Raw genomic sequence first — 20,927 nt, 5'->3', positions numbered from 1 at the left:
GACTTTTTAAAAGAATTGTCAGGATGAGTATATTCTAGTGAATTAGTGAAACATTAGTGTAAAGACATACCTTTAATGTTTCGTCGAAAGCATCTTTGTGGTGTGGTAGTTTTCGCTGGTATTGAAGTAAAAATAGTTAAATTTAGTAAATAACATTCAAAGGAATGACATGACAGAGAATATCCCCAAGAGCTCCAGTTAAATAAAACTTACAAATTCTGTTGTTTCATTTTCAGATTTACATCTTTTTTATAATTACAATATTATACATACCAAATATATAGAATGATTTTTGTTACAGTATTATAAATTTTCCCAATTTGGATGAAGAACCCTATGCATCATCTTATCAGATGTATATTCCTAAATTCACCCGGAGTGTGTAGTCATGTTGAGGGGTACAATGAACGTAATCAATAGATTACATACAAACTTCTTCAGCAGGGCTACCGGCATTAGAAACTGCACGAGTACTTTGCTAAATTTTACTATCGTAATTCAGATTGGTTAGAAGATTTTCTATTTTTTTTTTAATCTTACCGGGAATAATCTGTTTTGATATGTGTTTCGCCGAGCCCTTTAGGGTATTTCCCTTGAGGCTTTGTCTTCTGCAAAGGCATTACGATTGCTTTTTCATATAATTTATAAGAGCATTTTTGTGTCTTACCTGCCACGTTATCTGTTACTGTTGCTCTTTGTGGGGAAAACTTTTGTTTATACGTGTGGGATGTAAGATTTAGGTAAGATTCGCATCTTAAACAGGTGAACCCACTGTGTTCCGTTACTTGTTCGTTTTCTCTTCATTTGTTTACATGTCTTTGTCTGTGCATGTGTGCGCGTGTGTTTGTCTATGTGTGATAGGCTTGTATACATCCACGTGCTGTGGGTTGCATTTTTAGAACGTGGCTTAACTTGTTGGATATTATTCCTTGTTTTTTGTTAAAATGTAAGTTCAAACTACATGTATCATAAACTATTGAACACCAGATATTACATTTTTTTAAATTGTATCTGATGTTCCCATATTAGAACATTTTAGGTGTGCCCCATTGTGTTCCTTTATTTGTTTGTTTTGTCCTTGTGTGTTTGCTTTGTGTGTGTGTGTGTGTGTGTGTGTGTGTGTGTGTGTGTGCTGATTGTGTGCACGTCCGCGTGCTGGGTTTGCGTTTGGGGAGGCTGCGTTTTTAGAACGTGGTTTTCCCTGTTGGATATTCTTCCTTGTATTGTTTTTGCACAGACAGAAAAACGAAACAAATATTCTCTATTTGTTCACGGAGAGTTGGCGTCGGGTTTAGAAATGAAGATTTTTGTTATGCGGATGCATATTTTCTGATTACTGCAATTTTAAGAAGTAAACAAGCATATTAGATTGCAAGAAATCTGGCATCGAACACCATCTTGGGATTTATGTTTTATGATACATCCGAAATGCATTGCGTATTTATTTCTGTGGGCGTTTTTACAATTGTTATATTATCAAACAAATCATTTATGAAAAATATGTCCATTGAAATGTGCAATATTACTCACTTTTCAGCCATCCACGACAAGCTGAAGGAGGAAGGCAATTGTTAAAGTCTAACTTCCAGAGCACACAAAATATGACACATGTGTAATTCACGACCCGGTAAAATACAGGATATCATGTTTCTGTATTCAGTGATTTCGTCTCAGTATGAAGTTTATTTCTATAAACGGATTTTTTTTTCAGATATTAATTGCGTTCATGGATATATGTATATTATTTATTTGAACAGTAGTTTATTAAAAATAGACAAAAATCCGTTTTCTAAATAAAGCTACTATAGATTCAGAGGAGATACTTGGTAATCATTTTTGTGTGACTTGGTGCTGTATCAGTACAAGATTTTGAATGATTTCTATATTTATGATCAAAGTATTCACATATAAAGATTTCAAACTACCCCCAAGAAGTTTGAAATCTGCTTATATCTACAGAAAATGAATGCATAAATGCGAAAAAGATTGTATCATTTCATTTCCTTTGGGATCATGACTTCAACGCAATATCATATTCATATAGACATCCAAAGAAGCCGTTGCTATGGGGGCGTAAATATTGTTGCACATATTAATGCCACATACGATTAGATCCGATAACACAGACGATTAGACTCGGTAAAACAGTCTGCTAACCTGTTTCTTTATTCTGTTCTGTGCCTCCAAAGTCTCTCCATACGGAACTGATTTACCCTGTGTGATATAAGGAAAGCACTCTGTATAGGGTAATGATATAAGCGATTATAACGTCTACATAGTATTGCTATTATTACTTGTCCTTTTTGATCACGGAACCCTCTCAGTGTTATTTTGTAAAGTTTTGCTTAGTTCGGTAATAGCGGACTTCAGAATTATTGTATATTTCATCAACTTTCAATGGCTTCGAAAGAAGAGTATTGCTCTAGGTTTGATTTGAGTAACATTTGATAGGATGTTAAGACCCACTTTGATTTGATACCCCGGCTTATAATCCACAAACGATAGACTAGATCATTTGTAAAATTCAGGAATGAGTAATTTCCAATAATAAATAGAATGACAGAGACAGACATACGATATTAAAACTGCAGAAACTGCCACTTTCCGAAACATGCAGCCTCCCAACAGCGATGCCCTACAACAGCGTATGCTCAGATTTGAAAATAATTGATGTTCACACAAAACATGTCAAAACATATTAAACAAGGACAACGAGCAAATAAAGGAACATAGCGGGAAACTACCTCGGACAATTGTTGCGAAAGCACAACCGAGGTGCTTGACCTGGCTAACCTTTAAACCTAATCCTAAATCCCAACCAGGCTCTAAAGTCACCGCTCGACCTTCGAAAAATTACATGGGCCGTTCCATGGGATAATCTCACGGCCTGTAAACACTGGCTCGTCCTCTTTGAGGAGATGAGTTGAAAAAAGAGCCAGTGATACTTCCGAGGAGGCGCTAATGACCGGAACTTTATGCAGAATGTAAACAAAGAAGGGTGAGTCGATTGTTTCCTTTCTCAGATAAATGTAAGGCCTTATTTAAAAAAATAGCCAATGTAGTTCCACTCAGAAATAATTATACTTTTTATATATACAGGCCATTTTGCAAGGTAAATGCATTCTGTGACGTGAGAACTTTTGAAAGTTGGAAAATAGAGCAAGTCTAAACCAAAAGTAGACATTTTCCCATATATTCACACTATTTTACACAAATTTAAGATTTTATAGTCACTGCATCAATCTTGCCGAAAAGCATACCTTACTACTGCATGACTTATGTGGTTTACTACCGTGTTTATCCCGTACATGTGCATTTATCACCATGTGGAGGAGCCACCGCTGCAGAGGAGGCGCTAAGAACCGGAGTGGGAGCCAAAGCACTTAAAAATTGAGATTGTTTAATGTATCATCAATTCTCACATACCAGAGCTTTATCATGATTCCCTTGGATTGTGACAAACATCTGATGGATGATATTGTAACAACATCCTATTCATTTCCTTAGAATGTATTCTGAGATATTTGCACTTCTCTTTTCTTTTGCACTTGTCTAATGATGGGCTATCATGGTTGTATAATTATGATATTTTCTGTGAAAGGGACATTTCCTAATGCACAACGGTTTTCATGTCCAACACATTTTGGATTTTTTAATAGTTAGTGTTAACTTTGTGGTAGTCTTGAAATGCAGTTGCAATATGTGCTTCACTGGGTATTTACAAATGTTAAATAAATATAATTGTTTTAACTGTAAATTGCTTAATTCGAATGCATATATATGAAAATGCTAACACTCAAAATACTTCTCCCAGATGTTCTAACGATAACAATGAAACTGACAAAGTTAGATATTTATTCCCCGGCCGAACCGCATATATCATATAGCTTTTGTCTAATCCTTGTCCGTTTGTCAGTCGTTCTGCAGTCAAAGTCATATTAAGTTATTATTTAGTACTTGGAGTTTGTAAAAAGGGTGCCATCTGTTGAGGCAGTATTTTCTGTCAGATTTGTTTTTAATTAATGCTACGTACTAAGAATGGGTATTGACCGTTACTGAGCTTATAGATACAGAATTATAAATACAGTTTTCTAATTTTACTTAAATAACGTTTGTAAGGAAACATGTATGTTGACACTTAATTTCTAGCTAGCGCGATTCATTGATTTGCCGATCCTATTCTGCGGGATACCGAAAAAAATCATTTCTTATATTTACATTATATAGTATCATTGCCTTACTCGATTTTATTTATGCTTTAAACTCTTAAAAATTGTTTCTAAATGAATTAGAAAAGACATAGATATACTGAAAAGATAAAAAAAAAAAAAAAACATTAGCAAAATATCGAGGGAGTTTTATGAATAAAGTGTACATTCTAACATGACTAGCAATGCTTAACTCGTCAAAATGATATTGTGTTTACGTCACATGGACGTTGTCTTTATAGCGCCATGTATGCCCCCAGAAATATTTAGCGCTTCAAAGTTTAATCAAACATTTTACTTAGTAGCAAGTATAAAACCAAATGTCAAATAGCACAACTGTTTTGCTTAATTTACACACATACTAAGTTGATTAATGGCCTTGCAGAATAAATCGCCATCATTTCCGCAAGAAGTATTACCATTTCCGGTCCTGGTGTGTATTGAACAAGAGAACAATTGGTGATAAAACATTTTTTTGTGCAAATGAGATCTCAATGTGCTCACTTTATTGCTGGTGACAGCCGCTCTCTTGCGCTTCTTTTTATTTGGGGTGCTTGTGGTTACATTTCTAAACTGTTCGTCTAAATTTGATGTATTTTGACGTGTTTTCTTTTCTTTTCTTTTACATTTATATGTTACGTCGTTCTTTTTCGTTGTCAATGATAACTCATTCCTACATTTGCCTTTAAACAGACCCATCTGGAACGAACAAAAGTAATGATATCATGCAGACCTGAGCATCTTGTCTTTGGCGATTCCTTTCAAACATTTAAAATAAAATTGACCATTTAATATTAAACTTTGTAGCAGTTGCGTTGATACGTACACATATAGTTTTGGCTCGATTTTTCGAAGAAAAAGTAGAGCTACTGCACTCGCACCGGCGTTGGAGTCGGCGTCGGCGTTTTTTGTTTTTGTTTTTTTTTCTTTCTTTTTCTTTTTGTAAAGTCAAATATCTCTGTTACTATCAAAGCTATTGACTTGAAACTTAAAACAGTTATTAACTATCAAAGTCTACACAAAACGAATCAATCCCTATAACTCTGATTTGAATTTTGATGGAGTTAAGCCCCTTTTTAACTTAGATTTTTGGTTAACCCTTTTGGTTAACCCTTTTAATAGCATCAACTATCTTTGTTACTATCAAAGCTATTGACTTGAAACTTAAAACAGTTATTTACTATCAAAGTCTACCCCAGGAAAAATAATCCCTATAACTCTGATTTGAATTTTGACAGAGTTATGCCCCTTTTTAATTTAGATTTTTAAGTTTTATAACGTTTTTACTGGCAAAGCTCTAATTCAGATTCAAGCACTGAGAAAAGTCGAGAGCTCTGTCTTATAGACAGCTCTCGTTATTTTAGGTAGATTATGTGTATTTGGGTAGTATAATACAATTTTAAGCATCAAATTACAAACATTAAAACGAAATAGGTATTACATTGCGAGAACGAAAACGCTTTATACGAGTGTTAATCACCCAGGAAAAGAACTGGTCAGTGGTTCCGACTCTGGACTTTTGCGTCTCCTCCAAGGCTTTGGCTCCTCCTCTTAGCCAAAAGTGAGCATAGAGGGGTAAAACCCGCCGTTAAAACACATAACTAATTCAGATTTAACATACCATTATGGGAAAAATTGGTTCTCACGTCAAGGATTGCATTTACCTTGCAAAATGGCCTGCATGTATAAAAAGTATAATAATTTCTGAGTGGAACTACATTGGCTATTTTTGAAAAAAAAGGGCCTTACATTTATATGAGAAAGCTAATATTGCAACTGCATTTCAAGACTACCACAAAGTTAACACTTACTATTAAAAAATCCAAAACGCGTTGGACATGAAAACCGTTGTGCATTAGGAAATGCCCCTTTCACAGAAAATATCATAACATAAGTCATGCTGTAGTAAGGTATGCTTTTCGGCAAAATTGATGCAGTGACTATAAAATCTTAAATTTGTGTAAATTAGGGTGAAATATATAGGAAAATGTCTAATTTTGGTTTAGATTTGTTCTATTTTCCAACTTTCAAAAGTTCTAACGTGACAGAATGCATTTACCTTGCAAAATGGCCTGTATATATAAAAAGTATAATTATTTCTGAGTGGAACTACATTGGCTATTTTTTGAAATAAGGCCTTACATTTATCTGAGAAAGGAAACAATCAACTCAACTCTCTTCTTTGTTTACATTCTGCATAAAGTTCCGGTCATTAGCGCCTCCTCGGAAGTATCACTGGCTCTTTTTTCAACTCATCTCCTCAAAGAGGACGAGCCAGTGTTTACAGGCCGTGAACCTGTATTATTTAAAATAGCTTACTGTTAAATCTTACAGTCTTACTTCATCTTATGGTATAGCTCACCCACTTGTAAAATTAAGTTTTCAATAGTATGCTGTGAATATATGGGGAAAAGGGTTTATTTTTTTACATACAGTACAGAAAATATCTTTTATAAAACAGTAATAAGAAGGAAGTTGAATATATTTCTATTAAATAAAATTATCTTTATTGGGTAAATATTGAAATCTATAGTTTGACTTATTGTATGCGTGTATGTACACGTACATTTGTTTTTATGATATTTTATGTGAAAACCTCACAAAAAGACCGGTTTCAAAAGCAATTGAGGTTTTACAACATTTATTGTATGCAGATGATTCTGCCATTTTAGTGTCTGGCAAATGTAAAATAGAAATTGAGCGTTTGTTAGCCCAGGATCTTGAACGAGTTAGTAACTGGTTAGTTGACAACAAATTGTCATTGCACCTAGGGAAAACAGAATCAATTTTATTTTATTATTATTATTATACCAGATTTGTTGAGCGCCCTTTTCATATGTAATACACGTTCAAAGGCGCTTTACAATTAAACATGTGACACATCGCAGATATGTAGGAAAATAACAAAACATGACATATGCAATCACAAAACCGAAACTGAACAATTTGATTAAACGCCTTTTTTATTTGGCTCAAAGCCCAGGTTAAAAAAAGAGTGCTAATCTTCATATAGTATGTAATGGTACGGTGATTAAGCACACCAACTCTGTTAAATATTTGGGTGCTATATTGGATCAATGTTTGAGTTATGAGACCATGGTTACATTAATCATTAAAAAAGCAAATGTAAGACTTAGGTTTCTGTACAGAAAGCAAAAGTTTTTATTATTGTACACTAAGAAAATGTTAGTCATGTCCTTGATCCAATGCAAATTTAACTCTGCCTGCTCTGTATGGTACTATGGCATTTCTCAGAGTCTGAAGAATAGGCTCCAGGTTACTCAATACAAGATCATTAGGTTTGTCCTTAGATTTGATCAAAGAATTCATATTGATACACAACATCTCTTACAGTTGGGCTGGTTACCTGTCACAAGAAGAGTGGAACAAATAACTTTAAATCACGTTTTGAAAATACATTCAGGTTCTTACATGCATGAGTATTTTACTCAAGCCAGTTCTGTACATAGTCACAATACCAGGTTTAGTAAAGGGTCCTGCTTGAGCATTCCTAAACTCAAAGGATTTGGTAAAAAGCCATTCAGCTATAATGGTTGTTCTTTGTGGAATAATTTGCCACATAATGTTAAAAATTCGCAAACATGCAGCAGTTCAAGGTTTCAGTAAAAATCATCTTCTACATTGCTTGTAGTTACATTTGTCTTTTCGATTTATACTGTGATTTTTTACTGTTATACTTTTTTTCAACTGCTGAAAACTTGCTCAAGTGACCACCATTTATTACAAAGTTGTTGTGCCTTGCTAGGAGATGTCATTATTCATCCAGGACCACAATGGAAATAAGGGGTTTCACATTTTCCTTTTTTTGTGTCATCCTGAGTATATGAATATATGTCCTGGAACATTTTTTCTGCAGTTATAGGTATTTTATGTTAATATTGCTTCTTAATTGTCTTTCAATATGTTTTAATTCCTAGACATTGTATATGTGATATTTGAAATTTGTTTTAATTTGTGTTGTACCATACCATGTATTTTATATACTGAAATAAATCAAATCAAATTATTGCTTAATAAGATTATTTTTGTGAAATAGCAATATAATTCTTATGCATTATTAGGTAAATGTTCAAATCTGAACTTAGTCAGAAAATCGCAAAGCTCACTTGTAACACAACAAGCATATACAAGCATCTTTTTGAGTTTTGACATCTGAAGCGTTTGTCATTTTGCGAAGTTTATTGTGATTATGTGTATTTGAATATACAGGAAGATACAAGATCTCTTCAATCATTAAAAGAACTTTGAAGAAATATAGCAATGCGTTGTGACAGTGTCTAATGAATGTTTATTGTTGTACCATCTGAAAAGACACGCTGTACATAGATAATTTGAACAGAATCCCGGGGGACCGAAACCAGATTTCTCTAATTCAGGCCTTTGTTACAGCAGATTTAAGATACCACCATCTGCCGTACGCTTTAAGTTGAATATTTTTTCATGGAGGCCAATGATTCATGAAAGGTAATGAAAAAAGATTGACGCTGAAAAAAAAGGAAAGATTCCCTTCAAATCTACTTGACTCGGAGTACTTCCGATTGTATGATACGCTTCACATTACAAAATTGTTATTGGCTGTGCAATGTATTAAAGCGTTGTACATTTAGCAGACTAATCATGATAAATACCGTCAAACTTGTATAACATTTTCAGACATTTTTCAGTTTTCTTGTTTTCTGTTAGAGATTTGTTTAAGAAACAAAAAAACTCATTACACAGAGTAAGATTCGTATTGGAAATGTATATTTTATTAATTTTCATGAAATTTTGGAATAACCGGTCACTTTTACATCAAAGTATTAAAACCTGGACTTTTTCTATAGATTTCAATATAATTTCTAGTTTTATATTTGCATTTGAAAAATAGAACCTCAAACAAAATGCAAGTTTTAAAACAGCGTGTAGCTTCGGAATTCATCTGCCTTCAATTCATCTTGGTTGCGCAACCGAGATAGGCAATCAGATGGAATTGCTTATTTTACCAAATTTTGTGACATTGTGTGGCTTTCAGTGTGCGTGTGGGAGTGTTTGTATTATTAAACATAAAGTCCTGCGAATAAGCATCTTTTCATGACGAAGATTTTTAAAGCTTTGTGAGAGTGAGTCTGTGCCGTTGTAGGAATACTACGTCTACCTTCCCCCAACATCCGACCCTTTTATCTACCCCTTACCCCCCAAACCCCATTTTCTGTATTTTACATATATTTATATGTACTTGTTGTTGGATTTTTGAAGCAACCCGTTTACAATATTTTTTCCGTTACAGCTTCTTTTGTTGTGGGCCAACTTTGCGATGCATGGCTCTATGGCTGTGTTTTGGGTGTTCGGTGCTTTCGGGAAATCTACCCTTACCTTTTATCTTTTGTATTTCTAACGGGGTTTAGTGTATGTAAATTCTTAAATTGTTATTTTACAATGGTAATACGACAGTTAAGCGATAAAAACACCTATGTGTCGTATAACTTTTATAGAAATGTTTCATTTAAATGATTTCCTTTGTCTAGTTATGATGCTATAACTCAACCAAAATGGTCGTTAGTGTGTATTTGTTTTCATAATAATACGGGGGTTTATTTATTACGGGGGTGTATTTATTACTTTAATAAGTTAATGTGGTTGTATTCAGATAATTACTTTGAAAGTCAGTAAACAGCAAATTTTAATATAAATGTTCATTTTTATGCCTGTAGGTATAGTAAGATATTTTAGTAGTAAACATTTGACCTTTGAAATCATTTGTTTGCACTAGAATGAATTTTAAACACTGTTTGGCATTTCTAAACGTAAAAATATAAAAAGATATTTCAGACTGAATTTGTCCTTCGATATCATTGTTGTGTTTGCACTAAAATGAATTATGAAGATTTTGCGAATGTAAAACTAGATTTTAATATGAAGCAGTATGTTGTTTTACTTTATATCTGTTCTATTAAGTTTGAAAGAACTGGGCTTTCGTCATATCAAATGACGTCAGGTCAGTTTAAAAGTAGCGCTAAACTGAAGTAAAAGGGAAAAACAAGTGTGTTAACCCTTAACATGCTGGACACGATTGATTCTGCCTTAGCGACCAGGGTGGACGAAGATCAGCCTGCACATCCGTGCAGTCTGATCATAGTCTGCACTGTTTGCTATTCATTCAGTAAATTTTCAGTAAAACCCCTTCAAATGATAAATGATTCTGTCCAAATTGGAAGATGGACAAGTCCATTATTTAAATTTAGCATGGTAAGGTTTAAATAAAAAGCAAAGCCCACTTCAATTTCAGCTGAACCGCCTACAAAAACAGATCTATCTCTGATTATAATGGAAGAAATTCTATGATGCACGAACTTATTAACAAACAGTTTCACTGTTCATTATGTGTTTTGATACTAGTATTAATGTCATGTAAAACATATTCATACCGGGGATGCATTTATTTTTTTTAAATTAATGATCTGTAAAACAATCACATACAAAAGATATTGAACAAAGGAGTGAATTAAGACTTATTTTACATTCCTTGCTTTCTTGCCAGTACTTAAATCTAAACAATACAATGCCCGCACGCATCCTGAAAGCTTTGCGCCATAGCGACTACCAATTTAAACAATATTATGTTAAACGTAAAAAATAAAACCAATTTCTTAAAGCATTAGACCAGATGTTAGAGGGGAAATGAACTAAATTTTCTCCTGGGACGAGAATGTGCACAGAATCATACGCTATTGTTTTAGAAACGATTTTTATCTATTACAAGTATTACTTAAGGTTGCAAAGCAGCTATGAAAACTGAATATGAAATCTTTTCTCGACATCAAAAAGAGTTTAAATACGTTTGCAATAGATAGAATGTTACATGTGATTAACATGCAATCTCGTTAGTTTATATCATGACATAATGTAAAATATTGATCGGATTTAAAACGACAGAAGTAGTTTCCAAACAATAAAGATGTAACGGTACAGTTTTATTTGCCTATGTCAAAGCGGTTTAATCTAACTTTGATGGTAAGCTGGATGCTATTTTAAATACATAGAGAGAGAGTTATGTTGGAATCTTAACTCTTTTATTACTATTGATACATTACAGCGTCTGAATTTTGCCAATGCAATAGAATGGGACAAAGAATATAAATCAAAATCTGTAAGAGGATACTTTAGAAGAAGAGCAAATGATTTACATTTGGTTATATTAAATTAATGATGAGAGGTTATGAAATGTGAATAACCATACAACCCTTGGTTTTGGCATTAAGTGGAACCTATTATCAAAAACACTAAATGGTTGGACTGAATGATCCGAAAAAACAATAAATCATAACAAAACCAATCCATTAGACCAGATCCCCCTAGTCAAAGCATAAGATACATCAGAAAGCTTATGCTTATAATGTTTTTATAACGTTTTTATTCTCTCTTTTATCGTTTCAGGATGAACAACCAAAACCAATCCATTAGACCAGACCCCCTAGTCAAAGCATAAGATACATCAGGAAACTTATGCTTATAATGTTTTTATTCTCTCTTTTATCGTTTCAGGCTGAACAATTGATATTTTTGTGCATACTGTTTGCAATGATAGTGATTGGGAACACCTTGGTTCTTACCGCAATTATAACGTCTGGAAAGAGACGTTCCAGAATGAACTTTTTTATCATCAATCTCGCATGTGCAGGTACGTATCTCTCCCCTGACACGTATGCTAGACATTATATCTTATTACGTGCAGACATAATAATTACACGTTATAACCGAAATAACAGTGGTGGACACATCTTTTGTAATGATTTTGTTGGCCGGGTTTCCGAAGAAAAATCCGGCTTGCCAATTAGGGCTGTTCGGGTGGATGGGCGGACGGGCGGATGGATGGGATAATGAGTCTAATATTAACCTTTTTAATGATTCTCATGTTAATCTTTTTGTTCATTCATTTTTCTCAACAACTACATATCCAAACTTCAAGAAATTTGGTCAGAATGATCCCTTATTACCCTAATTGGTCCAAAGTGAGAATGAGGTTACTGGTCAAATGTCAAGGTCACAGGGACATGAAATTGAAAATGGTTTCCGCTCAATAGCTGGACAAGTATTTCATCTAGTATCTTGAAAATTCATAGGTATGTTCAGTTGTTGGTCTTAATGTGTACATGACAACCATTTAATTTCGGGGTCAAAGGTCAAGGTCATAAGGATATAAACATTGAAAATGGTGTTTTTCTTATTTGATATTTTTACACCAATTTATTTCTTTAGTTTTATTATCTACCTGTCCATTCCCTTTCCCTCTTTTTCCTTCAATATATTAATTTTGGGATTATTTATTGTACGCCTTTATTAGAACTTTAACTCATTATTATCTAATTCGGAAAACCCGGCCAAAACGCCGTCAGGCGTTAGCTGCTTGTTCAGTTTCGTTTTAATGAAACCTTTAAATCTTACAATATGTATATTTCAAGGTATGCTTTTGAAAATGGAATTATATTTAGAAAAACAACTACTTGCTCCGTTTAGGTAATTTATTCTGTACCTCATAATATGGATTATTTTTCATGAAAACCGTTCTAAACTTTTGACATATATTTCATCAATAAAATCATACTATAACGCTAGTAAATATTCTTGAGATACATTTAATCAGTGATCCTCGGTATTGTATATCACTATGAGCTGTTAAATGTTATTATGTTAAAGCTGATCAGTAAATGTTATTATTCTAAAACTGATCAGGAGAGTTCAAAGAAAGTAAGCTATCAACTCTTTATATCTTCAGAAATGACTTTTGACCTCTAAAATATGAAGTACTGTCTTTTAAATAGCGTGGGCGAATCTGGACCAGTCCCTTCCCGTTGTTCTAGTAAATATTCTCTTTATAACTCGAAGAAATGCATTCTGTAAAAATTAAGTTAACTCATGTTTGTGCCTTTCAAAATGACAAGTTTATGTACAATTGCTTTGGTTAAACATTTGCAATTCAACCATATATACAGACATGACGGCACGATGTAACATTGACGTCAAGGGCTGTAAAAGTTATGATTAAGTCTAAAGTCATAGTTATGATGAATCTAAGGTGATGTGTTGTATTCAAAAGTTTCTCTGACCTTCACCTTGACTTACTCATTTTATCACAATTAAATATTATGATAGAATAAGTATTATGATTTGTAGTGGCTAGGGTGTTTATTCGAAAACTTACTATTGCACCTTTTATTCTGTAAACTATTGATCTCTGCTAAGTCTCGTTCAATAGACTGTTAAGGGGTTCATTAGTATACGTTCTTGGCTGAATAAGTTTCACAGTAGAAAGCTGTGTAAATTTGGATCAGAAAGTGTATATTTATTGTTTCCTTTTGTTTCTTTTGAGTTTAACGCCGTTTTCAACAGTATTTCAGTTATGTAACGACGGGCAGTTATTCTAACCAGTATTCCTGGATTCTGTACCAGTACAAACCTGTTCTCTGCAAATCCCAACTTCCCCACTGAATAAGAGGTGGAGGACGAATTATTTCAAACACGATGTCTTCTATTAAATCGCCCAATGACCACATATTACGTATTAAGGTCTTGTCACGGAATATATAAAAATATGTTTGAAAACCTTTAGAGAACAACAAATTAGTATTAAAAATACTAAATATAACTTCAATACCCAAAGACAAGTACGATATAAATTCTGTCATGAAAACAGAGATGGCAAATTGCCATTTATATACGGCACGAGGTCACCATTTTACTATCGCAATCACTTGCTTTTGATATCAAAGTCTTTTAAGTGCTATGAAATGCTATTATATAAAGTGGTTTCAAAACCAGCATGACAAGTATAGGCTTTATATTACTAAGCACAAATGCCAATATAAAACGCATCTTCCGCTCGCTTGTGCAATAACTTGTCTATGTTACTATATTTTTATATTTATAATCTATTTTACAGTTTATCTTAAAATTCTGCGTCATAAATGTCACTTGCGTGATTTGTAAATCAAAGTGTAAGCCAAGCTTCCAGGATATGGAATACATCGATACGTCTTTCAGACCCAAGAAAGAATGTATCTATGTTACATTCTGTAATCGTTTTACGATTTATCTATTGTATATCACTAAATTCGTTGCCATTTATTTTTCGTTTCCTGTTTGTGAAGCGACAAGGACAGTTTGATTAAACATTTTGTAATATAAGAACTATAAATTGAATAAAACAAGTATTCAGCTTTTAAGTAAAAGATAAAAAGGTAAGGGTATATTTCCCGGAAGCACAGAGCACCCATGCACAGCCATAGAGCCATTCATCGAATTGGCTAATAAGATAACACACTGACAAACGGATGTCTATATCATTACATAATGCTCAAAATCCAAAGTAAGTGGCTGTTGATCGCATGGCAGACTTGTATGTTATTTAGGCTAAACGATAATCGCGTTTTCTTTTGACAAATACAAGAAAATGGCCTAAACCATAAACGCCAACATAAACGTTTTTTCTTTGTTTTAATAATATTTTATTCAACAAATAGCAATGTCACAAAAGCAAGGGATCGTGTAGTAAGCTAATAAGTCTACTAGAAACTTTATTCTTTAATCAGTTAGTAGAAAAATAATCAAAACTCTTAATGATTACTAGTTATAATTGCACAATATTTTTTGTACTAAAAGTTGGTTCTCTTTTCAACAAACATACCGACAGCACAAGAAATTAGAATGACATTTGTTCGCTGATTGATTGATCAAAATGATATTATTCATTTTCAGACCTGTCTGTCGGATGTCTAATGGTACTGACAGATATTATATGGAAAGCGACGATAACTTGGCATGCAGGAAATATCGGCTGCAAGGTTGTTAGATTTGCTCAGTGCGCAGCAACATACGGTGCGACATACTCATTGGTTGCTTTATCAATTGACAGATTCGATGCTATTGCCAGGCCAATGAGTATGGGAGGAGTAGGTGAGAATGATTATCACAAGTACAATTAAAATTCGGTATCTCGAATTCTAAGGGACCGCGTATTTTACTTCGAGATAACCGAAATTCGACTTAAAAAATTGTATTTTGTGCACGAGTTTTCGGAGCATGATTTGACAGTCGGAATTTTGAGATAAACGAATTCGAGGTATCGAGTTTAAACGGAAATTCATTGATACAGAAGTTAGTCACTTCGGCCATAAAATCATGCATAATATAATGACAACAATATAATTCTTACTCATTGGCAAGTACCTTGAAAAAATTGTGTTATTTTCCGAAAGTATCATCACAATATATTGCACATTTATCAAGATACCAACATACATGAAAACACCGTTATGGCAAACGCTGTACGTCACAGACTTTGTTTATGTCAGAAATAGAAAAAATATTGTCACCAAGTAAGTGGCATACGCTAACGCTATATAGTGTAATTCAAACTACGATGACGGCACTAAAGGTTTCATGGAAAGTCATTTTTCATCATTTAAATATTCTATGATTTGGTGCGTCGCCTTGGTGTGAATTGGTAAATGACTCTCTTTAATTGTTTTTTTTTCTATTTATGAAAAAGCATATGTAACGGCGTCGGTTACACGTTTTGAATTTTATTTGTGTAAACTAAATAACCCCATAATATAATGTCAGTCTGAACGTAATGGACACACAGGCAATACCTCCTCCCCGTTGATCAACACCCGATGTAGATATTATTTCTAATAAGTATTAAGACGAATATAAATAGGAACGGGAACTTAGGTACTGGCAATTGTTTTACATCGCGAAAAAAAAAGAAATACGAGAAAGTCTTATAACATCACTGCAATAATTGATTTTGAATTAGCTCTTTTATTTTGTTAATTATTATGTCAATACAATGTATAACAGGAGTAATCTCATCAAAATACTGGAAACAATGCCACAATATATCTGGTTCAATGTCAAAACTCATGTACTGCTAAATCACTGGGGAATTATATTTGTAAGCTGTCCGTATTTGCGAAATATAAACATGAAAAAGTTCTAGCATTGCTATAAATAAATCCTTATATTTCACAAATAAGCTAGATATCTCGAATATTCTACAATACAAACCAATCCCAATTTTTAAGAAATAGCGAGGTTGCAGCCTCGCGATAACGTCTGATTTTACAGTATTTTTTCCGTACTTTGTTTTTTTCCCCCGTGAAATGCTGTATGTGGACAAAACCGTCATACAAACCAATGTCATATTCTACAACAGAAAACATAATTCGAGACAACGGCAATAAGGTTTGATCACGTACTAGTGATGAACATTTATTGTCTATTAACCTATGTCAAACTACTATATCAAGCTACAAGAGGTTGACAAAGATACTCGTTAAGAACATGTTATCAGGATAACGGTGTATCTAATCACATTTTTAGCAAACCTCTAGGCCATAATTTCTCACCGAAAGGATTTCTTCTCATTTATTATATTGTCAGTGTTCTACACAATCAAATAAACGGATGTTTGCTTTCAGCTAGCAACATTGATAAATTGTGTATAATGAACAACAGAAAGAAGCTTTAGGTACTGAAGACCAAACCATTATGCACACGATCCTTTAGGGAATGGTCAGTTCGAAAGACTAAATATATAATGTCTATGCCTTTAAGGAAGTGCACTTCCGTAACTGAATTTTGAGCAAATGTTTTGGCATTAAAACTCGAGAAGAGAATGGCGAGTCTGATATTGTTACAGTGTGTGATTATCTTAAACAGGGTCAGTCTTTTTATTCCTTACTTTAGGAAACAATCACATCATAAACTTTATTTGATAAAGCCGAACATCAGCTAGCTGAATAGCTTACTCACATGAAGTATTCAACGCCCCAAGTGAGGCTCGAACCCACATAGGTGGAGGGGAGGGGGGGGGCGGCAAGTGATTTGAAGTTAGCGACCTTAACCAATCGGCCACGGAGGCCCCACGGATTCATTTGTAGATACTCAAAAATGTATAACTAAATATTTATTGCACTTTTAACTGGTTCAAAACCAAACTGAAATGACTAATTGATGGGCAATTATGATACATAAAAATAAGGGTTTTATCATGTGCATCACATTAAACGTACGTTAAGCTACATGTAACAGACTAACTAATATAGACTACTTTGGCATGTTAAACGTACTAAGAAGAATATGAACGTTTACCGTCTACGGGAGTTTATTTAAAGCCTTGTCAGATCTTGATATTTTCAATTTACAATTATACAGACAGACATTATAAATACTAAATATATGTTTCAAAATACAGTATAAACGTTTCGAGTCCTTCTTGCTTGTCACCTGTCATAACTCGAGACGCTTCGCAAAAAAAAACTCATGTAAGTTTTATATGTTACAACAATTATATCCTCTCTGGTGCAATCTCACCGTCTTTTGTCATATCACATCAGAAAGCTTCAGTAATGAAGTACACACGTTTCATTTCAAGAACGTCAAGACTAATTAATTACAGTAATTGCCTATTATTATTAGAAGACCAGAAGCGTTTTAGAAGATAACGTTTGAAAAGGGCATACATCAACACGAATTAAATGATACATTTACTTCAAAATCTAGAACATACAGATTGCAAATGAGATACAGTTTCTTAAATGAGATACAGTTTCTTTTTATTTACACGTTAGTGATGTTCATGTACATGCCCGCCAGAAAATTGAAAACGAAACATTAATGTTTGTATATCATAATCATGCTATGTATAATTAGTATTGTCATTATATTAAATCTAATACGGTAGTTTCATTTGTGATAGTAGAAACATAACTATTGACACATGCGCACCTGGAGCTCGTTGTACGTCAACCCGAAGACACCTAATACCGTACATTTACACAAAACAAATGTTATTACATTTTGAAGTCAATTACACCGCTTCATGATCAGTAGCCTAGAAGTAGAGCACCCGGTTCGAATTCGCGCGGACATTGGTTCACAGCCCACCACCCTGCACAAACACAAACTCACAAATCGTCAATTCATCAAAATTGTCCGCCTTTGGCTTGTAATATTTTATTGACATTTATTCTTGTATACCAAAAAGCGTCTGTGGAAGCGTTATTACGCTACAAGACCAATCAACATTCTATTATTTCAATGCATGAGGATTTGTCACTGGAAGTATTCCGGGAACGATATTGTATGACATCGACATGTCAACTTTTGTAATAACGTCCACATCAGCTGCAAAATCGTTTTGCAACGTAAAACCTGGTAATCGCGTTCAATGTATTTATCACATATTTAACGGATATTCGATAGTCCCTCTATTTGTCCAAAACACCAATACAAAGTGTAAAATTCTCCTTAATGCAACTGTATGATAGAAACTGGTGTATGTTTTCTATTTTCTCAAGTTCACTCTCTATCATAAATGTCTTATGGGCTTTTAAGTGTAATGGATTTAATCGATGAACCTAACCCTTATCATTGGGGTACGATTGATTCTGCCTTTGCGACCAGTGTAGATCATGATCAGACTGCACATCCGTGCACTGTTCGCTATTCAGCCAGTATCTTTTTGGTAAGCACCCCTTTTAACAGTTAATGGTACTATTCAAATTGGAAGATGGACACGTTTATTATAGAAATTTAGCAGGGTAAGGCATAAACTGATCAGAATACGAGTTCACGTAAGATGGCCAAGCTTCAATTTATACAGAGAAAATTCTATTGATACCCGTCTTATTTATGCAAATATGACTCATTTGCACATTAGGAAAATCTTTCTGGAACAAATTCTTTCAAAGATTGGGTTAGGGGCCTTTATTGTTTTAGAACGGATTTCAGATAATGTATGTCAACGTTTTCTTTGTAAGCAAACATTTCTTAAGATATATCTGGTTTGTTCTTCAGATGTAAAAGAAGTAAATCGAGAATCAATTAAGTAAACAAAAAGAATGCAGAAGAACGTCCCCGTCTTGATAATACTATAGGATTATTATAGCCCGAAGGGGATGTATTATGTTATACATCCGGTATCCGTCCGTCTTTCTGTCCGTCCGTCCGTTAGCAATTTCGTGTCTGCTCTGTTACTCTTGAACCCCTTAAGGATTTCAAAGAAACTCAACACAAATGTTCAACACATTGGGACGACGTGCAGAGCGCATGTTTTGGATGGCTCGTTACAAGGTCAAGGTCACACTTAGGGGTCAAAAGTCATATGAATGTGTTTCGTGTCCGCTCTGTAACTCTTGGCCCCCTTGAAGGATTTCTAAGAAACAAAAGTTCAACACATCGAGACGACGTGCAGAGTGCATGTTCTGGGTGGCTCGCTTCAACGTCAAGGTCACAGGGGTCAGATGTCATCGTTCTATAACTCTTGAACCCCTTGAAGGGATTTCGAAGAAACTTGACACAAAATAATGTTCACCTCATCGAAACGATGTGCAGAGCGCATGTTTTGGATGGCTAGCTACAAGGTCAAGGTCACACATAGGGGTCAAAGGTCATACTGTCGGGCGTATATTGCTCAGCAGTGCAGTGCCCTTTTTATAAAAGTAGCTCGAACTGGGATTTTGTATTCGGCTTGAACGGATTTTGCCAGATCGGATCTGACGATGCGCACAAGCGTATGATTTACGTCATTACGCTTATTCGTAATTTGTTTCATGTTATTGCATCATTCAGATAACATGTTTCATGTTATTGCATCATTCAGATAACATGTTTCATGTTATTGCCTCATTCAGATAACATGTTTCATGTTATTGCATCATTCAGATAACAAAAATAACCATTCCTGTAGTTTATCAAAATCCTTTATAATTTTACTTGTTTCTGTTGGTTAAGGTTTCGATGGAGGCCTTGAGAAACAAAAATCAAACAACACCAAATCATAGAAAGAAAGAGTTGTTTGACATGAAAATTGAACAGCATGTAAAACATGTATATTACTTTACGAAACAAGTGTCAGTATACTGATATAAACATTGAATTCCGGAAAAGGGCTGCCTAAAGGGGCTCCACTTCCGGACAGTTAAACACCTTTAAAAACTCACCATTTTCAAAGAACTGTTGCACATGTTTGTTTTGATGCATTTGCAATAGCGTGCGAGTGGTGAAATTTCACGTAACAAGGTGGCACATAGTTTTCAGCAATTGTTTATCTTTTTTTTCTTTACAAATGGCATTCATTTTCAAAGGGAGACAACTTTTTCTCAAAGATTACTTAAAATAATCGGAAAAAGATGTTTCCCTTTGAAAATGAATGCCATTTGTACTTAAAATAATCGGGAACAGTTGTCTCCCTTTGAAAATGAATGCCATTTGTAAAGAAATAAAGATAAACAATTGCTGAAAACTGTGTTCCAACTTGTTATGCGAAATTTCACCACTCGCACGCTATTGCAAATGCATCAAAACGAACATGTGTAACAGTTCTTTGAAAATGGTGAGTTTTTAAAGGCGTTTAACTGTCCGGAAGTGGAGCCCCTTTTGGCAGTCCTTTTCCGGAATTCAATGTTTATATCAGTATACTGACACTTGTTTCGTAAAGTAATATACATGTTTTACATGCTGTTCAATTTTCATGTCAAACAACTCTTTCTTTCTATGATTTGGTGTTGTTTGATTTTTGTTTCTCAAGGCCTCCATCGAAACCTTAAAAGAATATTCAAGTATGTCTTCAAGGAGAAGATCCATGGTTCATTTACTCTGTTTTACGAGTTAGAGAAAGAGGTTGCTTTTCTAATGTTATCTTACTGTGAACATCGC

At 34.1% G+C, this 20,927-nt stretch overlaps 1 protein-coding gene across 1 annotated transcript in view; it reads left to right on the top strand.

Moving 5' to 3' along the window:
• The window catches only part of LOC123539375 (cardioacceleratory peptide receptor-like), a 56,520-nt gene that overhangs the window by 31,354 nt on the left and 4,239 nt on the right, over window positions 1-20,927 (top strand). Inside the window, exons 2-3 of the mRNA XM_045323940.2 lie at window positions 11,751-11,886; window positions 14,961-15,158. Coding sequence (XP_045179875.2) covers window positions 11,751-11,886; window positions 14,961-15,158 — 334 coding nt within the window. The remainder of the gene's footprint in view (window positions 1-11,750; window positions 11,887-14,960; window positions 15,159-20,927) is intronic.

Source organism: Mercenaria mercenaria, chromosome 18 (genome assembly GCF_021730395.1).
Source record: "Mercenaria mercenaria strain notata chromosome 18, MADL_Memer_1, whole genome shotgun sequence".
Lineage (NCBI taxonomy): Eukaryota > Metazoa > Mollusca > Bivalvia > Venerida > Veneridae > Mercenaria > Mercenaria mercenaria.
This window is presented reverse-complemented; position numbering and strand designations above follow the sequence as displayed.